The sequence below is a fragment of the Coregonus clupeaformis genome, chromosome 36 (assembly GCF_020615455.1).
Source record: "Coregonus clupeaformis isolate EN_2021a chromosome 36, ASM2061545v1, whole genome shotgun sequence".
Taxonomy (NCBI): domain Eukaryota; kingdom Metazoa; phylum Chordata; class Actinopteri; order Salmoniformes; family Salmonidae; genus Coregonus; species Coregonus clupeaformis.
Window position 1 is genome coordinate 20,957,069 of NC_059227.1, and position 22,356 is coordinate 20,979,424.

The 22,356-nt window shown below is 40.7% G+C and overlaps 1 protein-coding gene across 1 annotated transcript; it reads right to left on the minus strand.

The window, feature by feature from the left end:
- Positions 1-323: 323 nt before the first annotated feature.
- Positions 324-6,156, minus strand: LOC121552794 (G-protein coupled receptor 6-like). The gene is made up of 2 exons (XM_041865833.2): positions 5,990-6,156; positions 324-1,760 (listed from the first exon to the last, which is right to left on the minus strand). The coding sequence occupies exon 2, from the start codon at positions 1,743-1,745 to the stop codon at positions 723-725; it is 1,023 nt and encodes a 340-aa protein (XP_041721767.1). The 5' UTR covers positions 1,746-1,760; positions 5,990-6,156; the 3' UTR covers positions 324-722.
- Between the last annotated feature and the right edge of the window lie 16,200 nt (positions 6,157-22,356).

Consider the following 22,356-nt stretch of genomic DNA (forward strand, 5'->3'; position numbering starts at 1 on the left):
TTATTTTTACTTTTTTATTAAAAATAAATGCACTGTTGGTTAAGGGCTGTAAGTAAGCATTTCACTGTAATGTCTGCACCTGTTGTATTCGGCGCATGTGACCGATAAAATTTGATTTGATTTGATTTGATTTGATTTGATTTGAGAAGACAGGAAGATGCTGATCGAAAAGTAAACAACCCAGGTGCGGCAAGAGAACACTTACAGAGAAACATGCGGCAGTCAAACACATGAGGTGCACACTTATTTTCTCATTTTATTCATATACTCATCTCGTATAAAATGTACAATCAAATAGACAACTTAACAAAATCGAAAATGACCCACAGTACTGACAAATACAAAGTAACCAATAACTCCAACATATATCGGCCTATGCAATACTGCTTTGGATTTCAAATACATTCAATAAAGTGCTCGCTTTTTCATTCTTTTCTCATATAAATACATAATGCCGGTTTTTTTTTATCACAAAAGCTGTTGTTCACAGCATTTCAGACAGACTGTGTCCTTGTCTTCAGTCGCATTAAAGTGCATATGCTTATGTTAGACATACATTTAAGGGCAGAGTCCTCTTGTTTAAAGGATTTAACGGTCAACTGAAAGCGAATCGTCGAAGGTCAACATGCGCACGCACACACACACACACACACACACACACACACACACACACACACACACACACACACACATTGTCCTCAAAGTTCTCACTCAGCACCCCTCTAAACTTCACTGGGTGACCTGGAGCGGGTGGCTACGTTGGTCTGAAAGCAGCCGCAGAAGAGCGCGTAGAGCGAGCGCTGGATCTCGGCATTACGGTAGGCGTAGATGATTGGGTTGATCATGGAGTTGTAGGTGGCCGGAAGCAGCGTGGCATACGTGTATACAGACGGGTACTCGCGCTCTCCCACCAGGCAGTAGATGGCGAAGGGTAGCCAGCTCGTGCCGAAGGTGCCCAGGATGATGGCAAGCGTGGCCACACCCTTCTTGGTGGCCACGTAGTGCGACGTGGTGAAGAAGTGCTGTTGGAGAGCGATCTGGTGCGCGTGGCGGCACACGATCTTGCAGATCTTGAAGTAGAGGGTCAGCATGAGTATGAAGATGATGACGAAAGAGACCGCCAACAAGGTCACATTGCTGCGAGTGAGCGGGCGCACAATGCTACACAAGCTCGGGTCATCCAGGCAGTTCCAGCCCAGCACAGGCAGCAGGCCCAGGCACAGAGACACGCCCCATGTGCTGACCAGCATCAGGTGCACGTAGTGGAGTGTCTTCTCCGAGAAGTAAGTCAGTGCGTTGTATAAAGAGAAGTACCGGTCAACTGTTATAGCCAGCAGGCTACTTATGGACGCCGTGAAGGAGGCCACTAGGAACCCAACAGTAACAAGGCTGACAGTCTCTGAGGAGATGACATACTGGAACACGAAGTTGAGGATTAATCCCATGCCTGCTAGTAAATCCGCTGTGGCTAGGCTCCCTATGAGCACGAACATGGGGGTGCGCAGGGTGGGCGTATAGAAGATGATAGCCACTACGATGGCGTTCTCGCAGGCGATGACAGTGCCCGACATGCAAAGCATGATGTCCCACGGGTTGATGGGGAAGTCCAGAGGGGCGGTGGAAAGCTCCAGGCTGCCATTGCGCTCTGGAAAGTCAACCTCCATCCACGGGAGAGCCTCTCCAGCCACTGCGACCGTCATTGCGGTGTCGTTACACAGGAAAGTCTTGTTCAAGTCTACGCACATGTCTGCTTTCCCCTCCTGAAGAGAGAATGAGATACAGAGAGATTGTTGTTTAGTTTCAAATTTGCAATATGTAAAAAGATGCAATGCCTACCCATACAGAAACCTCACGCATTAAAATATACAGTTGAAGTCGGAAGTTTACATACACCTTAGCCAAATACATTTAAACTCAGTTTTTCACAATTCCTGACATTTTATCCTGGTAAAAATGTCCTGTCTTAGGTCAGTTAGGATCAACACTTTATTTTAAGAATGTGAAATGTCAGAATAATAGTAGAGAGAATGATTTATTTCAGCTTTTATTTATTTCATCACATTCCCAGTGGGTCAGAAGTTTACATACACTCAATTAGTATTTGGTAACATTGCCTTTAAATTGTTTAACTTGGGTCAAACGTTTCGGTTAGCCTTCCACAAGCTTCCCACAATAAGTTGGGTGAATTTTGGCCCATTCCTCCTGACAGAGCTGGTGTAACTGAGTCAGGTTTGTAGGCCTCCTTGCTCGCAAACGCTTTTTCAGTTCTGCCCACTAATTTTCTATAGGATTGAGGTCAGGGCTTTGTGATGGCCACTCCAATACCATGACTTTGTTGTCCTTAAGCCATTTTGCCACAACTTTGGAAGTCTGCTTGGGGTCATTACCATTTGGAAGACCCATTTGCGACCAAGCTTTAACTTCCAGACTGATGTTGCTTCAATATATCCACATAATTTTCCTTCCTCATGATGCCATCTATTTTGTGAAGTGCACCAGTCCCTCCTGCAGCAAATAATTGCGGAGGGAGTCGAAAAGAGAACACACAGAAGAAGGCTGTTGTATAAAACACCTGTCTCCGGATTACATCTTCAAACTAAAGGAAACCATGGCATCCATGACAGAGAGGGAGAAGCGTTCCCATGTAAATGGGTAAGATAGTCTAGCTAGCTACATTTTCAGATATTATAAGTTTCACATTTTGTCAAAGTCGGTTTCATTGCAAGTTAAAGCGTACTGTTAGCTAGCTAGCTAACATTAGCTGGCTGGCTCACTAGCTAACGTTACATGTATGATCTGTGTAATAATATTATTCGTATCTCAGAGCCATTTGCATTGCTATTTATAGCCTATTTATAGCTAGCTAACATTGAACCTAGCTAGTTGGTTAGCTTTAGCTACCAGTAGATTCAGGTAGTAACATTATGAGTTGGGATTATGGTTCATTGTTGAGTGGAGTCTTTATGTCTAAACAAAAGACTCCACTCTGCAACTAACCATTTCACTGTACCGTTTACACCTTCTGTATCCTGTTTATGTGACAAATAAATGTACGTTGTATTTGATATAGTGTGTGTTTACCAGAGACGGTAATGTGAAGAACAACATGACCTGCTCCAAAGTCAAATTAGGATATAACGTTAGGACAATGAGATAGAGTCCAAGTTCTAAAATTCTCCTGTAGAATGCCCTGCTTTTATTTCGTCACACTCACAACCGTAAGCTATTTTCTGTAATTAGCTTGCCATTCACTTTTAAATAATGATCTTGTTGTGATTTTCTTTTCTTGTAATAACAAATAAAAAATTGCTAAAGTTAAGACGTTGTCAGCTATATGATATAGTCATAACAACTTAACATTAGCTAGTAATTCATAAGCTAGAAACGAACCAAAACATTGTTTAGAAAGTTGCCTGGTTTGCTAGATTGACATATAATAAATTAATTTTTAAACAGATGGATTTATTGGTGTTAAAATACACCAGTTATGCTATTTTGGACCACGAGGCTGCTGATGTAATGCATCCTGTCGGTTTTGTGTTTATACTTTTTCATAACGAAAACAACAAGTTTGATGTAGTACGACAATAGAATGTACATGATGTCACTGCGACAACTGTCTACAGACATGTCGATAGACGTAGTATAAACCAGCCTTTAGTCTTGAAATCTTTGGTTGTTTAGTACAATACTCTGTATAGCACAAGGCCAAGTGAATCCTTAAAGAGATGGGTGGGGCTTAAGAGGGTGTGAATGATGCTGAATGGGTGTAGACAAAGAAGAGCTCTCCAGTAGGTGTACCAAAACATTCAAGGATCATTTTCTCAAAAGTTTATCAACTTTCAAAGCAGAATTACTTTCCCATTGTTCCTCAACTGTAGTGTATGATATACAATTTTCTAGCTCTGAGTCTCTACTTTTATCCAAAGTAAAAAAACGTAATTTTCAATTTTGCTACATAAGACCGAATCGAGCCGGTCGGACAGGTATATAACTAGAGCACATCATAGAATATGTATGTAAATATATTTTAAAATATATGTTAATTAAATATATTTTTGCCCCACATGTATCATGCTGAATTGTAATGAGTCTATTGACCTCTCAAAGGGGGGTTTGCATGCAAAAGTTGAAAATAAATTATACAGCTATTGAGGCTACCTGCAATGAAACATTGCAAAATTAGCTATGTTTATTTCGAAAAGAGACACATGAACATTTTTCTTCTGAGATGTCAATCCCAATTTGAAATATGTTCCCAAGCCCCGCCTCCAACTGTTGCAATTTATAATTTTTCTTCAGATGAAGGAGAAGAGCATCTGTCAGCACCAAAAATCTTTCTCATGGATAATGGCATTTTATTTGATGATATAATCATAGCACAGATTTTAAATCAGTTTTTCACAAGGCGGGTGAACAAGATATTTTCTTCAACTCCCTGCAAGCAAGAGTTTTCACCGAGCTAGCTAACACAGCTAGTTATTTAGCTAGCTCTTTTAGCTTGCCACCACATCATGTACTGTATGTGTTGGATATAATTGAATTGCCAAAGCTAGCTAGTTAATGTTAAATGTTTATTGCCAAGCAATGTGTTGCTTGCTAGCTAGCTTTGTTGTGAGGGTTGGGTTTCTCTGACCGCAATATAGCTAGAACTGGCTAACTAGCTAGATTATTTCTAGCTAAAAATAATCATAGTTTTCCCAGCAGTGGATCCTTCTGGTCTGGAGCCTTAACTGCCTATGGACAGACCAATAGCCAATGTAAGTTAGTCTTTTGTATAATTTAGCTAGCTAGTTCCTGAACATCAACCCCTTATTCTTCATCTTGTGTGGAATTGTTTCACTGACTCTCTGTCTCTGCATTATCCACAGGGTAACTGTCAACTTGTGAGTCTGAAAATTGGCACTGGAGGTTAAGGAACCTGCATTGTAAGTATACATTTGATGTTCATGAACATTAACCCCGAATTCTTCATCTTGCGTGGAATTTATTTTGACGCTCTGTCTCTGCATTATCCAGGGTTAACTCAGATAGTCTGTGTAGCTATTTATTTGAAATATACACTGAGTGTACAAAACATTAGGAACACCTGCTCTTTCCATGACACAGACTGACCAGGTGAATCCAGGTGAAAGCTATGATCCCTTATTGATGTCACCTCTTAAATCCACTTCAACCAGTGTAGATGAAGGGGAGGAGACAGGTTAAAGAAGGATTTTTAAGCCTTGAGACAATTGATACATGGATTGTGTATGTGTGCCATTCAGAAGGGGAATGGGCACGACAAAGATTTAAATGCCTTTGAACGGGGTATGGTAGTAGGTTTCAGGCGCACCGGTTCGAGTGTGTCAAGAACAGCAACGCTGCCTTGTTTTCACGCTCAACAGTTTCCCATGTATATCAAGAATGGTCCACCACCCAAAGGACATCCAGCCAACTGTGGGAAGCATTGGAGTCAACATTGGACAGCATCCCTGTGGAATGCTTTCAACACCAACGAATTGAGGCTGTTCTGTGGGCAAAAGGGGGTCCAACTCAATATGAGGAAGGTGTTCCTAATGTTTTGTACACTCAGTGTATGTCACTAAATTAGGCTTCGGTATGAGTAGACAACAAAGTAGGAGCCATCCATGGTGCTGAAACTTGGGCAACTCAACAACTGTAGGCTAAAAACGTCAACCCTGATTCATGAAAACCTCACAAAAGACAGATATCTAAAACTGTTATGACAACAAGGTAATGTTATCCAAAAGCGTTGTGTCCAAGTTTAGAGACCACAGGAAGAGCAGCACTCGAGGAGCTATCCATGGTGCTGAAACTTGAAACTGAATAATAGGCTATGATCGTGGATAAAACTTCAACCCTGTCCCACTTAACTCCTAAAAACGAAACAAACTGATAAACAATATTATCATAAGTCAATAAAGTAACATACGGTCTATCCACCAAGTTTTTGTTTCCATGTAAATGGACGATGTAGGCTACATACCTTCGTTTCACACAGAGCTTTAGGAGAAAACCGTCTTTATAGAAAATCAAAACCGTCCCTTTCTTCTAAACCGCTCAGGTAAAGCCCTCGTTTTGTTCTGTTTCCCTCGCATGGGCGAGACACCGAGGGCAGGTGCGACCTGAAGCATTGACCGGCGCGGAGGAGAGTGACTAGAGCTCGAGAGCCAGAACTGTAAAGGCTGAAGTCTGTGAGCGGTGGAGCGCTATTACACCCAAGTGACGTCAGACTCACTGTTGCGCGCGCGAGAGAGATCAAGAGAGAGAGAGAGAGAGAGAGACAGAGAGAGAGAGAGAGAGAGAGAGAGAGAGAGAGAGAGAGAGAGAGAGAGAGAGATGAGAAGCCCGCCTCGCCATCACATGCTCAAAGGGAACCTCTACCCCTGCATGGTGTGTTGATGTGAGGCGATAGATGAGTGAGATTGATTTTGTGAATACAGCTATGTATTGACTCCCATGGCCGGGGGAAGATGTTTAGGTGTGGGGGTGCTGAGATAATTGTTTCTCCCTTTTTGTGCGCTCATACAGTAGTAATTGAGGATTCAACACAGCACCACCACTACTCTATCCCCCTTAGTGCTGCTCCACGTGTTACCAGGCCTTAACAGGCAGGCGGAAGAGGGCTCAGTCAGCAGTCCATCTTTTCTGGACATAGATCCTGTTCTGTTTGTCCTGCACTACCCTCTCCAGTCCACTCCACACAACAGTTTAAATGGCAACCGTGGTAACCAAAATTTACACTGGGTGTCCAAGCTTACTGTACTACTCATTACCTAATGCAGGGATGGTCAAGTGGTGGCCGCCCCTCTTTTGTAGGCTCACAGACGAATCCCCCCCTCCCCATTTTTGTAATAATAATAATAATAATAATAAAATAAATAAATATATATATATATATATATATATATATATATACAGTACCAGTCAAAAGTTTGGACACACCTACTCATTCCAGGGTTTTTCGTTATTTTTACTATTTTCTACATTCTAGAATAATAGTGAAGACATCAGAACTATGAAGTGGTCCTCTGTAGCTCAATTGGTAGAGCATGGCGCTTGTACTCAGACCCACGAGCCACTGCGGCTCCTCATGATGAGTTCCGTTTTTTTGTGGCCCCCACCCCCATCAAAGTTGCCCATCCCTGACTTAACACCAACTCATTCTCCCTTCATTCCCTTAATTTGTTTCTTCCTTAATCAATTCTATGTGATGATCACAGCGGGTGTACTACTATTAAGACCTGTTATAGCTATCACAGTACATACATACTGTACTGTACAGGGTAACAGCCTGCTGCTGTGTGTCCAGGCCAGGGAACATACCGGCTGTACCTAGACACTCCTCTATCCATAATTTACTCTCCTACCTTTCTACATTTACAGCTGAAGTTGGAAGTTTACATACACCTTAGCCAAATACATTTAAACTCAGTTTTTCACAATTCCTGACTTTTAATCCTAGTAAAAATTCCCTGTCTTAGGTCAGTTAGGATCAGCACTTTATTTTAAGAATGTGAAATGTCAGAATAATAGTAGAGAGAATTATTTATTTCAGCTTTTATTTCTTTCATCACATTCCCAGTGGGTCAGAAGTTTACATACACTCAATTAGTATTTGGTAGCATTGCCTTTAAATTGTTTAACTTGGGTCAAACGTTTCGGGAAGCCTTCCACAAGCTTCCCACAATAAGTTGGGTGAATTTTGGCCCAATCCTCCTGACAGAGCTGGTGTAACGGAGTCAGGTTTGTAGGCCTCCTTGCTCACACACGCTTTTTCAGGTCTGCCCACAACTTTTCTATAGGACTGAGGTCAGGGCTTTGTGATGGCCACTCCAATACCTTGACTTTGTTGTCCCTAAGCCATTTTGCCACAACTTTGGAAGTATGCTTGGGGTCATTGTCCATTTGGAAGACCATTTGTGACCAAGCTTTAACTTCCTGACTGATGTCTTGAGATGTTGCTTCAATATATCTACATAATTTCCTTCCTCATGATGCCATCAATTTTGTGAAGTGCACCAGTCCCTCCTGCAGCAAAGCACCCCCACAGCATGATGCTGCCACCCCCGTGCTTCGCAGTTGGGATGGTGTTCTTGGGCTTGCAAGCATCACCCTTTTTCCTCCAAACATAACGATGGTCATTATGGCCAAACAGTTCTATGTTTGTTTCATCAGAGCAGAGGACATTTCTCCAAAAAGTAAGATCTTTGTCCCCATGTGCAGTTGCAAACCGTAGTCTGGCATTTTTATGGCGGTTTTGGAGCAGTGGCTTCTTCCTTGCTGAGCGGCCTTTCAGGATATGTCGATATAGGACTCGTTTACTGTGGATATTGATACTTTTGTACCTGTTTCCTCCAGCATCTTCACAAGGTCCTTTGCTGTTGTTCTGGGATTGATTTGCACTTTTCACACCAAAGTACGTTCATCTCTAGGAGACAGAACGCGTCTCTTTCCTGACCGGTATGACGGCTTCTTGGTCCCATGGTGTTTATAATTTTTGTACAGATGAACGTGGTACCTTCAGGCATTTGGAAATTGCTCCCAAGGATGAACCAGACTTGTGGAGGTCTACAATTCTTTTTCTGAGGTCTTGGCTGATTTCTTTTGATTTTCCCATGATGTCAAGCAAAGAGGCACTGAGTTTGAAGGTAGGCCTTGAAATACATCCACAGGTACACCTCCAATTGACTCAAATGATGTCAATTAGCCTATCAGAAGCTTCTAAAGCCATGACATCATTTTCTGGAATTTTCCAAGCTTTTTAAAGGCACAGTCAACTTAGTTTATGTAAACTTCTGACCCACTGGAATTGTGATACAGTGAATTCTAAGTGAAATAATCTGTCTGTAAACAATTGTTGGAAAAATTACTTGTGTCATGCACAAAGTAGATGCATTAACCTACTTGCCAAAACTATAGTTTGTTAACAAGGAATTTGTGGAGTGGTTGAAAAACGAGTTTTAATGACTCCAACCTAGGTGTATGTAAACTTTCGACTTCAACTGTACATTTTAGTCATTTATCAGACACTCTTATCCAGAGCGACTTACCGTTAGTGCATTCATCTTAAGATAGCTAGCCACATATTTATATTTGTATGTTTTATGGATCCCCATTAGCTGCTGTCAAGGCAGCAGCTACTCTTCCTGGGGTCCAGCAAAATTAAGGCAGTTTATACGATTTTACAATTACAATCCATTCACAGATTTGACAACCCACTGTGTGCCCTCAGGCCCCTACTCCACCACTACCACATATCTACATTACAAAATCCATGTGCACTTGTGTGTATAGTGTGTATGTTATCGTGTGTGTGTATGCCTGTGTCTGTGCCTATGTTTGTGTTGCTTCACAGTCCCCGCTGTTCCATAAGGTGAATTTGTATCTGTTTTTTAAATCTAATTTTACTGCTTGCATCAGTTACTTGATGTGGAATAGAGTTCCATGTAGTCATGTAGGCTCTATGTAGTGCTGTGCACCTCCCATAGTCTGTTCTGGACTTGGGGACTATGAAGAGTGCTCTTGTGGCATGTCTTGTGGGGTATGCATGAGTGTCTGAGCAGTGTGCCAGTAGTTCAAACAGACAGCTCGGTGCATTCAACATGTCAAGTAGTGATGAAGTCAATTTCTCCTCCACTTTGAGCCAGGAGAGATTGACATGCATATTATGAATATTAGCTCTCTATGTACATCCAAGGGCCAGCTGTGCTGCCCTGTTCTAAGCCAATTGCAATTTTCCTAAGTCCCTTTTTGTGGCACCTGACCACACGACCGAACAGTAAAAACTAGGGCCTGTAGGACCTGCCTTGTTGATAGTGCTGTTAAGAAGGAAGAGCAGCGCATTATTATGGACAGACTTCTTCCAATCTTTGTTACTGTTGTATCAATATGTTTTGACCATGACAGTTTACAATCCAGGGTTACTCCAAGCGGTTTAGTCACCTCAACTTGCTCAATTTCCACATCATGTATTACAAGATTTAGTAGAGGTTTAGGGTTTAGTGAATGATTTGTCCCAAATACAATGATTTTAGTTTTAGAAATATTTAGGACTAACTAATTCCTTGCCACCCACTCTGAAACGAACTGCAGCTCTTTGTTAAGTGTTGCAGTCATTTCAGTCGCTGTAGTAGCTGACATGTATAATGTTGAGTCATCCACATACAGTGGGGAAAAAAGTATTTAGTCAGCCACCAATTGTGCAAGTTCTCCCACTTAAAAAGATGAGAGAGGCCTGTAATTTTCATCATAGGTACACGTCAACTATGACAGACAAATTGAGAAAAAAAGATCCAGAAAATCACATTGTAGGATTTTTAATGAATTTATTTGCAAATTATGGTGGAAAATAAGTATTTGGTCACCTACAAACAAGCAAGATTTCTGGCTCTCACAGACCTGTAACTTCTTCTTTAAGAGGCTCCTCTGTCCTCCACTCGTTACCTGTATTAATGGCACCTGTTTGAACTTGTTATCAGTATAAAAGACACCTGTCCACAACTTCAAACAGTCACACTCCAAACTCCACTATGGCCAAGACCAAAGAGCTGTCAAAGGACACCAGAAACAAAATTGTAGACCTGCACCAGGCTGGGAAGACTGAATCTGCAATAGGTAAGCAGCTTGGTTTGAAGAAATCAACTGTGGGAGCAATTATTAGGAAATGGAAGACATACAAGACCACTGATAATCTCCCTCGATCTGGGGCTCCACGCAAGATCTCACCCCCGTGGGGTCAAAATGATCACAAGAACGGTGAGCAAAAATCCCAGAACCACACGGGGGGACCTAGTGAATGACCTGCAGAGAGCTGGGACCAAAGTAACAAAGCCTACCATCAGTAACACACTACGCCGCCAGGGACTCAAATCCTGCAGTGCCAGACGTGTCCCCCTGCTTAAGCCAGTACATGTCCAGGCCCGTCTGAAGTTTGCTAGAGTGCATTTGGATGATCCAGAAGAGGATTGGGAGAATGTCATATGGTCAGATGAAACCAAAATAGAACTTTTTGGTAAAAACTCAACTCGTCGTGTTTGGAGGACAAAGAATGCTGAATTGCATCCAAAGAACACCATACCTACTGTGAAGCATGGGGGTGGAAACATCATGCTTTGGGGCTGTTTTTCTGCAAAGGGACCAGGACGACTGATCCGTGTAAAGGAAAGAATGAATGGGGCCATGTATCGTGAGATTTTGAGTGAAAACCTCCTTCCATCAGCAAGGGCATTGAAGATGAAACGTGGCTGGGTCTTTCAGCATGACAATGATCCCAAACACACCGCCCGGGCAACGAAGGAGTGGCTTCGTAAGAAGCATTTCAAGGTCCTGGAGTGGCCTAGCCAGTCTCCAGATCTCAACCCCATAGAAAATCTTTGGAGGGAGTTGAAAGTCCGTGTTGCCCAGTGACAGCCCCAAAACATCACTGCTCTAGAGGAGATCTGCATGGAGGAATGGGCCAAAATACCAGCAACAGTGTGTGAAAACCTTGTGAAGACTTACATAAAACGTTTGACCTATGTCATTGCCAACAAAGGGTATATAACAAAGTATTGAGAAACTGCAAATAAATTAATTAAAAATCCTACAATGTGATTTTCTGGATTTTTTTCTCTTTTTTTGTCTGTCATAGTTGACGTGTACCTATGATGAAAATTACAGGCCTCTCTCATCTTTTTAAGTGGGAGAACTTGCACAATTGGTGGCTGACTAAATACTTTTTTCCTCCACTGTACATAGACACACTGGCTTTACTCAAAGCCAGTGGCATGTCATTAGTAAAGATAGAAAAAAGTAAGGGGCCTAGACAGCTGCCCTGGGGAATTCCTGATTTGGAGAGGCTTCCATTAAAGAACACCCTCTGTGTTCTGTTAGACAGGTAACTCTTTATCCACAATATAGCAGGGGTGTAAAGCCATAACACATAATACATATGTTTTTTCAGCAGCAGACAATGGTCGATAATGTCAAAAGCTGCACTGAGGTCTAACAAAACAGCCCCCACAATCTTTTGATCATCAATTCTCTCAGTCAGTCATCAGTAATTTGTGTAAGTGCTGTGGTTGTTGAATGTCCTTCCCTATAAGCATGCTGAAAGTTTGTTGTCAATTTGATTACTGTAAAATAGCATTGTATCTGGTCAAACACATTTTTTTACAAAAGTTTACTAAGGGTTGGTAACAGGCTGATTGGTCGGCTATATCACAGGCATGGTTCAGGTTCTCTCTCTTCCTCTCTCTTTTTCTTTTCATCTTCATTACATTTTACATAATTTGTTCCATTACGTCTCTCCTTGTCTTTCACCCCCTCTTTTTTTCATTTTCTTCTCTCTCGTTAACACTATTATCTCCTGAGCCACTCCTATCATGATTCCCTTTACCTTTCTGTCCATCTCTCTCTCTCTTCTCACTCATCTATCTGTAGTGACACACGTGGATGGGGAGATGTGGCCTACAGATAGACAGTTCCCATTAAAGGAGAGAGTTGACTTCCTGACTCAGTCACCACTCATTCTGTATATGTCACTGGCTCTTATTGTGGTCATCATTAACATCACACACTTCTTTCTTTCAAAAGCTTTTCTTTTTGCATTTTTTGTTTTAGATAGAGAGCCAAATAAGCACAGATGAGACCAGAGACATATTGGCAAACAAACAACATTTAATTGGACCAATTCATATTACTGTTAATTGCTGTTAACAATGGTAAAATTAAGAAAATGACGAGGTCCATTAACGTCAGCAGAAATGCACTCGAAACGGAGGTCACTGCTCTGAAGCAAGTGTGACAAGCAGTAGGATCACAGGTTGACAACAACCTGAGTGGTGTTTCATCAGTGGTGTGTGTGTGTGTGTGTGTGTGTGTGTGTGTGTGTGTGTGTGTGTGTGTGTGTGTGTGTGTGTGTGTGTGTGTGTGTGTGTGTGTGTGTGTGTGTGTGTGTGTGTGTGTGTGTGTGTGTGTGTGTGTGTGTGTGTGTGTGTGTGTGTGTGTGTGTGTGTGTGTGTGTGTGTGTGTGTGTGTGTGTGTGTGTGTGTGTGTGTGTGTGTGTGTGTGTGTGAGAGAGAGAGAGAGTAGGAGTGAGAGAGAGAGAAAGACAGTGAGTGAGAGAAAGAGAGTGAGAGTGAAAGAGCAAGAGAGAACCAAGGGTTGATTTGGGGACGCATAGGACCCGATTCAGACTTAGGAAATGTACACCTTTCCTATGCACGCCTTCAGTAGTTGGTATTCAGACTTACCTTATGCAGGTGCGTAATGGGCTTTGCAGATGTGGTTCCCTTGCGCGCTGAATATAATTTAATTAAACCGCTGAAAACCCTCCCACTTACTGAGTAACAGATTGTCTCGTGAAGTTTTCATTCAATCTAAAGCCATCCCTTTACATTTAGTGTATCTTTTCATTAGAATTTTCTTGACAGACTCATTAGAATATATGGAGAGAACGGTTCAGAATATTAGGGATCAATGAAAGAAAGCCATGTAAATACACACATATTTCTCTCACGTTCAGCACCAATTGGTAGATTTTAAAATACTCTGATCTTATATTATTTAGGGTTAGGAAAGTATTTATGAATAATACTTTTAAAAAACAGGTTTGGAGAGCCTTTACTCACAAAATATATTTGTGAATAAAAAATACAGTGGTTCGATTCATCCTGAAAGTTGCCATATTCAATTGTTCAAACTATGAAATATTGGAAGGTGAGAAAAGTGTACAATAGGGTTTGAGTAGTAGCCCTATACATCTACCCTATAATTCCCATTAATCATGGAACTGTCCAGTCGCCGTGAACCGTGCGCCAGGTTCCAGGTTTAAACTGCTGTATGGTCTGTGTTCCATTATGATTCAAATAGGCTACATGTCCCAAATTATTGCACAAGTTGTAATTGGTTAGCCTAATATGATCCACTATTGTTAGCGATCCTCATGAACAACCACACGAACGTGTCAGAGGAAAGAAAGGTAAACTAACAATGTAACGTAATGATGCAAAATGTAAGGAAACTAAATCTAAATTGACAATTATAAATGTATGTGGGTATAACTAAAGGTGGCTACCATATTTCATATTTAGCACTATACAAATTGTTTAAAAAAAATACATTGGAAAATTTCGCCATATAATTAAAACATTCTAGAAATCAAATAAACTCTGTAAGTTTGCCGTTATACTGTCATTTGGACTTTGCTACAAAAGCCTATAGCTTGGGTCTTAAAATTTCATCCTGGCAAGTTATAAGGTCAGCATTTCATAAACTTTACTGTGGAAAAGGTGATATGTTGATACGCTTCAGTTTGCTGCCATATGACTGGTTTCACATTCTACTCCAGCGATCATAAGGTAAAATAGATCTAAAACAAATGTCATTTATATTTACAATCCCCTTATCCAAATGGCTTACTCATTTACCTAGCCCTTATCAATAGCTCTTTATTTGATCTTTACCCCAAATGAACAGCGGGTGAATAGCATGCTATGCTCATGCTTAAGTTCAAGGTCAGAAAATGCCTAGAGAGAAAAGTGCATAAATATGGACTTGCGTTCCATTTACGTGCACTTAAATTAGGTCAGAATTCCCCCCTTTTGCTTATTTCCAAGTGTTGCAGTCACTGCTATATCCTTTAACCACTGTCGGTCTCCTGGTTACCAAGCAACAACAGCCCTCTACCAAGATTTGGGGAGAGTGTGAGAGAGGAGGAGAGAGAGAGGGGGGTGTAATAGGTGGAACAGAGGGAGGGAGAGACATGGGTAAAAGGGAGAGAGGGAAAGAGAGGGAGATAATTGTCTGTTTTATATAGCCTGCCATTGACTCGTTCTCCCTTCTATGTGCTGATCACAGCAGGTGTACTAGTATAAACCATGCAACTGCACAGAGGGAGGTACACCTCCACTGGCCAACTGGCCATGCAATGTGTTTTTGTGGACATACACTACCAGTCAAACGTTTGGACACACCTACTCATTCAAGGGTTCTTCTTTATTTTTACTATTTTTTACATTGTAGAATAATAGTGAAGACATCAAAACTATGAAATAACACATATTGAATAATGTAGTAACCAAAAAAGTGTTAAACAAATCAAAATATATTTTATATTTGAGATTCTTCAAATAGCCACCCTTTGCCTTGTTGACAGTTTTGCATACTCTTGGCATTCTCACAACCAGCTTCATGAGGTAGTCACCTGGAATGCATTTCAATTAACAGGTGTGCCTTGTTAAAAGTTAATTTGTGGAATTTCTTTCCTTCTTAATGCAATTGAGCCAATCAGTTGTGTTGTGACAAGGTAGGGGGGTATACAGAAGATAGCCCTATTTGGTAAAAGACCAAGTCCATATATGGCAAGAATAGCTCAAATAAGCAAAGAGAAATGGCAGTCCATCATTACTTTAAGACATGAAGGTCAGTCAATACGGAACATTTCAAGAACTTTGAAAGTTTCTTCAAATGCAGTCGCAAGTTAGCTAGCTAACTCCTTGATCTTTCTTCTTTCTGGTCGTTCATCAAAGTTGTCCGGCTAACTAATTGATTTAGCTTTGTAGTATACCCCTCAGGTGAGTGAGAGGTGTGTGACCAAAACAAGTCACTGATATTTTACACTTGCTGTTTGGGTCAAAAAACGAATTAGAAAAACAGGCTTATAAAAAGACCCTGCTTCTCCTAACTCATTGATTCTCACACACACGCACGTATGCACACACACACACACACACACACTCACCGTGAAATCTATCTTGTTTACCTCGATACAGCTGTGCATGCCTACTAAGGCCAACAGCCATTTGCAATGAAGGAAAAAAAAAAAAAAAAGAGGGAAAGGAGAGAAAGAGAGGATGAACAATGAGAAGACAGGGTCAGGAGAGGGTGGAGATAGAGTGGTTTAGAGTGGAGCGAAGAATGAAAGGGCAATGGAAAGAGAGGAATTTGTGTGGTGGGAGATGGAGAGAGAGATGAATGGAGCAAAAGAAAGAGATGTGGGTGGATAGATAGAGTGGAAATGGGGTTATAGCTGAGGTACACTGAGGCCTGGTCTTACAGTAAGAACTGGTAGAAGTGGAACAACTCAAACTCCCAGCTCTTGACCCAAAACAGAGGGATATACTACAAAGGAAGATCAAGGAGTTAACCAGCTAACTTGCCTGAATATCCTGTATAAAATTCAAGTTTATCTGTATAAAGATAAACTTGAAATGGGCATGGTCTAATTGACTCAACAACTATGTTGAGCTTTGTTAATGTAACATAAAATCAACTGTTATTTCTGGTTGTTTAACAAAGTTAGCTGGCTAACTCATTGATTCTGCTATGTAGTATACCCCATTAGATATGGAAAACAACAAATCTCTCACAAAAACATGATGATTCATACACACAGACCTCTCGTCCATAAGAATAGAAAATCACACACACATGCAAGAATTAAAAATTCAGCGATAGGCGAAGGAGGATGTGGTTTCAGGAGGCACGTTTTCCCATGTACAGTGGGGGAAAAAAGTATTTAGTCAGCCACCAATTGTGCAAGTTCTCCCACTTAAAAAGATGAGAGAGGCCTGTAATTTTCATCATAGGTACACGTCAACTATGACAGACAAAAAGAGAAAAAAAAATCCAGAAAATCACATTGTAGGATTTTTTATGAATTTATTTGCAAATTATGGTGGAAAATAAGTATTTGGTCAATAACAAAAGTTTCTCAATACTTTGTTATATACCCTTTGTTGGCAATGACACAGGTCAAACGTTTTCTGTAAGTCTTCACAAGGTTTTCACACACTGTTGCTGGTATTTTGGCCCATTCCTCCATGCAGATCTCCTCTAGAGCAGTGATGTTTTGGGGCTGTCGCTGGGCAACACGGACTTTCAACTCCCTCCAAAGATTTTCTATGGGGTTGAGATCTGGAGACTGGCTAGGCCATTCCAGGACCTTGAAATCCTTTGTTGCCCGGGCGGTGTGTTTGGGATCATTGTCATGCTGAAAGACCCAGCCACGTTTCATCTTCAATGCCCGTGCTGATGGAAGGAGGTTTTCACTCAAAATCTCACGATACATGGCCCCATTCATTCTTTCCTTTACACAGATCAGTCGTCCTGGTCCCTTTGCAGAAAAACAGCCCCAAATCATGATGTTTCCAACCCCATGCTTCACAGTAGTTATGGTATTCTTTGGATGCAACTCAGCATTCTTTGTCCTCCAAACACGACGAGTTGAGTTTTTACTAAAAAGTTCTATTTTGGTTTCATCTGACCATATGACATTCTCCCAATCCTCTTCTGGATCATCCAAATGCACTCTAACAAACTTCAGACGGGCCTGGACATGTACTGGCTTAAGTAGGGGGACACGTCTGTCACTGCAGGATTTGAGTCCCTGGCGGCGTAGTGTGTTACTGATGGTAGGCTTTGTTACTTTGGTCCCAGCTCTCTGCAGGTCTTTCACTAGGTCCCCCCGTGTGGTTCTGGGATTTTTGCTCACCGTTCTTGGGATCATTTTGACCCCACGGGGTGAGATCTTGCGTGGAGCCCCAGATCGAGGGAGATTATCAGTGGTCTTGTATGTCTTCCATTTCCTAATAATTGCTCCCACAGTTGGTTTCTTCAAACCAAGCTGCTTACCTATTGCAGATTCAGTCTTCCCAGCCTGGTGCAGGTCTACAATTTTGTTTCTGGTGTCCTTTGACAGCTCTTTGGTCTTGGCCATAGTGGAGTTTGGAGTGTGACTGTTTGAGGTTGTGGACAGGGATCTTTTATACTGATAACAAGTTCAAACAGGTGCCATTAATACAGGTAACGAGTGGAGGACAGAGGAGCCTCTTAAAGAAGAAGTTACAGGTCTGTGAGAGCCAGAAATCTTGCTTGTTTGTAGGTGACCAAATAATTATTTTCCACCATAATTTGCAAATAAATTCATTAAAAATCCTACAATGTGATTTTCAGGATTTTTTTTCCTCAATTTGTCTGTCATAGTTGACGTGTACCTATGATGAAAATTACAGGCCTCTCTCATCTTTTTAAGTGGGAGAACTTGCACAATTGGTGGCTGACTAAATACTTTTTTTCCCCACTGTACATGACATCGTGGGATCTGTTTGCTTATGTTCACCAACTGTCTGTTTGTGATGTCACTAGAAGAGGAAACCAGAAAGATGAAGTATAAATAGACATGTCATAATGGTTGTTGTTTCTCTCTGACGTTTGATTGGCCTTTCTTATCTCTCTAGGCTGTGAGAGGGAGACGCCGGCACACGTTTTCTCTCCCTCCATTGTTATTCCTATCTGCTTTAATCTGGGTTTAATAACAGCTAATAGATGTTCGCTCCCTGTTTCATTCTCTCTCTTCTACAAGCGGGCATGTTCAGCAGGCCGTTTCCCCCCCACTCCTCACACCTTTTTCACCTATCCTTCCTTCTCTCTCTCCCCCTCCTTCAGTCTCATTCTTGTATTCTCGTGCAGAGCCTCACAAGGCACACAGACACAGAGGCAGCCAGGGTGAAAGGACCAGCTGCCAGTGTGTGTGTTTGTGGGAGTGTGTGTGTTAACTGAATGTGTGTGTCATATCTGTGAGTGTGAGAGGATGTGATAAGGCCAGTTTCTCCTCACATTGTCTGTCTGACACCTGTGGCTGCAAACCTTTCTGAGTCACGAGAAAGGGGGAGAGAAAGAGCGAGATGGAGAAATTAAGAGAATGAATACGACAATATATTGTCACAACCAGATAACTAATTCTCAATAAATGAGCTAGAAACACACTATGACAGCACTGTGTACTGTCATGTGCAGTTATTTTAGAGTGACAGCAGTAGAGGATGGAAACTGGCAAAGTAGGAGAGGAAAGAAAGAAGAGACTATGAAGAAGTATCAACTATGGCCTGGTCTTATTTTCAATGACATAGCTTTCTGTATGATGCTACCGTATTGTTATCACCAGTCACCAACCTAGCCCACTCACCAATACAACCCTCTTATATTTCAATTTACATTAAATGTAATAAATATACAAGTTTAATATGGAGCTACACACTCATTGGCCCGCAGTATTTACAGTAAGGCAGTTGTCCTAAACATATTCAAGTAAACCAAAAGCAAAAGCAAACCAAAAGGTGCAACATACACTCCCCAACGTATTTATTTGGATAGTGAAGCTAAAACGTTTAATTTGGCTCTAGATTCCAGGCGACAGTACAGAATGTCACCTTTTATTTGAGGGTATTTTCATACATATCGGTTTTACCGTTTAGAAATGAAAGCACTTTCTATATCTAGTCCGCCCATTTGAAGGTGTCCTAAGAATTTGGACCAATTCTCTTATATGTGTATTAAAGTAGTCAAAAGTTTAGTATTTGGTCCCATATTCCTAGCACACAATGACTACCATCAAGCTTGTGAATACAAAATGTTTGATGCATTTGCAGTTTGTTTTGGTTGTGTTTCAGATTATGTTGTGCCCAATTAGAAATGAAAGGTAAATAATGTATTGTGTCATTTTGGAGTCTCTTATTGTAAATAAGAATAGAATGGGTCCATACTTGCAAACATTAAACTTTTAAGTGTAAACTTTTTTGCATGTAATAAAACGATAGGTTGGCTTTTCTCATTACATAACCTGGCACATTTAGCCCTATGCTAAGCTAACCAGGTGGCAGTGATTATTTCCTGTAACAAATTCTGCATCAGCCTATCAAAGATCTTAGACTTTTTCTCCACAAACCAATGGCATTTCTTAAAATAGGTCAACTTGGCCACCAGAGGGATATTTTAAACCTCCAAATTCAAGGTAAACTTTTGTTCCACTTGGTCTCTGTAAAGTTTATTGTCCCAATATTGCATGATGCATTCTTGACCAGGCTACTAGCTACTAACGTTAGACAACATTCAAAAGGTATGTTTTCGCATATATGAAGAAAATAAATAGCACGTTTCTGCTTATCCGTTTCACACAAATCCATATGCTTTTACGGGAAAAGATAAAGGAGGTCTATACAACATTTATGTTTATCATACATAATTTAAAAAAGTTGATGAGCCTCATGATCTTGTAAAATCGCTGTCATATATCTCCATTACAATCACTGCCAAGTGGCATACACTACTAAATCGGTTAACTGTGAATCTATGGGGCACAGTAACAGTGGGTTTCGAGGAACCCTCATGTCAAGCTTTTTTGTTAAGGATAAAACTGTTCACCGCTGGTCCTCGATGCTCGATTCAAATAACACATATATGACGAAGTGGATGATTCTAATAATGCATAAAAAACGTCTAAGTAACGTCTATGTAATAACGCCTAAACGTCTATGTAATATACACTGAGTGTACAAAACATTAGGAACACCTTTCTAATATTTTTGCCCTCAGAACAGCCTCAATTCGTCGGGGCATGGACTCTAATAGGTGTTGAAAGCGTTATACAGGGATGCTGGCCCATGTTGACTCCAATGCTTGCCACAGTTGTGTCAAGTTGGCTGGATATCTTTTGGGTGGTGGACCATTCTTGTTACACAAGGGAAACTGTTGAGCATGAAAAACTCAGCAGCATTGCAGTTCTTGACACACTCAAACCGGTGTTCCTGGCACCTACTTCCATACCCCGCTCAAAGGCACTTATATATTTTATCTTGCCCATTCACCCTCTGAATGGCACGCATACACAATCCATGTCTCAATTGTCTCAAGGCTTAAAAATCCTTCTTTAACCCGTCTCCTCCTCTTCATCTACACTGAGTGTATTTAACAAGTGACATCAATAAGGGATCATATCTTTCTCCTGGATTCACCTGGTCAGTCTATGTCATGGATATAGCAGTTGTTCCTAATGTTTTGTACACTCAGTGTACGTAAGCCTAATAAACTTGATTATTATCAGTGTGCTTGTCTACAAGGCTGAAGACATTTTGACTATTCTTAATCTTCATTTTCACTTCCCTACGCAACACACTAACACAATACATGTAATTCAACGTTTCAAAGGAAAAAACAAAATCTCACCTGTAATTCAGACTTGCCACAAACAGAGAAAATTACCTGGAGCCAGGCTCGATACACTGTGAGCTATTCGTCCAGTCAAAATTTTGCACGCTTTAGTAACTTTGATTAGCAGATGGTGCCGTTTGACTTCTGTTAAGGTCGCTCTCATGGAAAAGTGTTTGATCACGACCAACTAAGTCAACATCTGTAATTTGCCAATGCAGAATTTGTTAGCGGACATAATCACTGCCACCTGGTCAGATTAGCATAGGGCTAAATGTACCAGGTTATGTAATGGGAACAGCTAACGTAACGTTTTATCACATGCAACGACGTGAACGATTTTAATTGTTCCTGAACACTTGTATATTAATGTGGGTGCTACCATGATTGAAGATGATCATGAATGAATCATGAATAATGATGAGTGAGAACGTTTTAGGCACAAAGATAATACCACCAAGACATGCTAACCTCTCAACATTACCAATAACAAGGGAGGTTAGCATTTTTGGGGAGGTATGCTATTTATGCCTCTGTAACTTTCTCACTCATCATTATACACAATTAATTCATGATTATCCACAATCATGGTAGCATCCACATTAATGTAGAAGTGTTCAGAAACATATTATATTCTTATTTACAATAAAAGTGACCCCAAAATGACAACCATTCATTTTTATTGGGCACAACATAATCTGAAACACAACCAAAACAAATGCATCCAACAAGTTTGTAGAGTCACAAGCTTGATGTAGTCATTGCGTGCTAGGAATACGGGACCAAATACTCAACTTTTCACTACTTTAATACACATAAGTGAATTTGTCCAAATACTTATGACACCTTCAAATGGGGGGACTAGATACATAAAGTGCTTTCAATTTTAAACGGTAAAACAGATATGTATGAAAATAGCCTCAAATAAAAGGTGACATTCCGTACTGAAACATTTTATCTCAAATCCAAAATGCTGGAGTATAGAGACAAATTAAATGTTTTAGCTTCACTGTCCAAATAAATACGTAGGGGTGTGTATCATAATGAAAATAATCATATAATCTTCATTATTTATATGACATGGACTCAAATCAATTAATTCATTTTTTAAACATGATATACATTTATTTTGTCCAACATCCTTCTGAAACAGAAAATAACTACAGCTGTGCGAAATGTGTATAAAACTCAAAAGCTGTATTTGAAAATGCAGGGATGTGTTTAAAATGGAATGAGAGAAAATGTACTAAACAAAAAACTAAAAAAGTTAACACTTTATTTTAAGGGTCCATAATAAACCATTTAAAAGGTGTGTGTTCGCCATTTATTAATCATTACTCCCACACTTATAAACCATGTATGTAATGAATACTCAGGGAGAAAAAG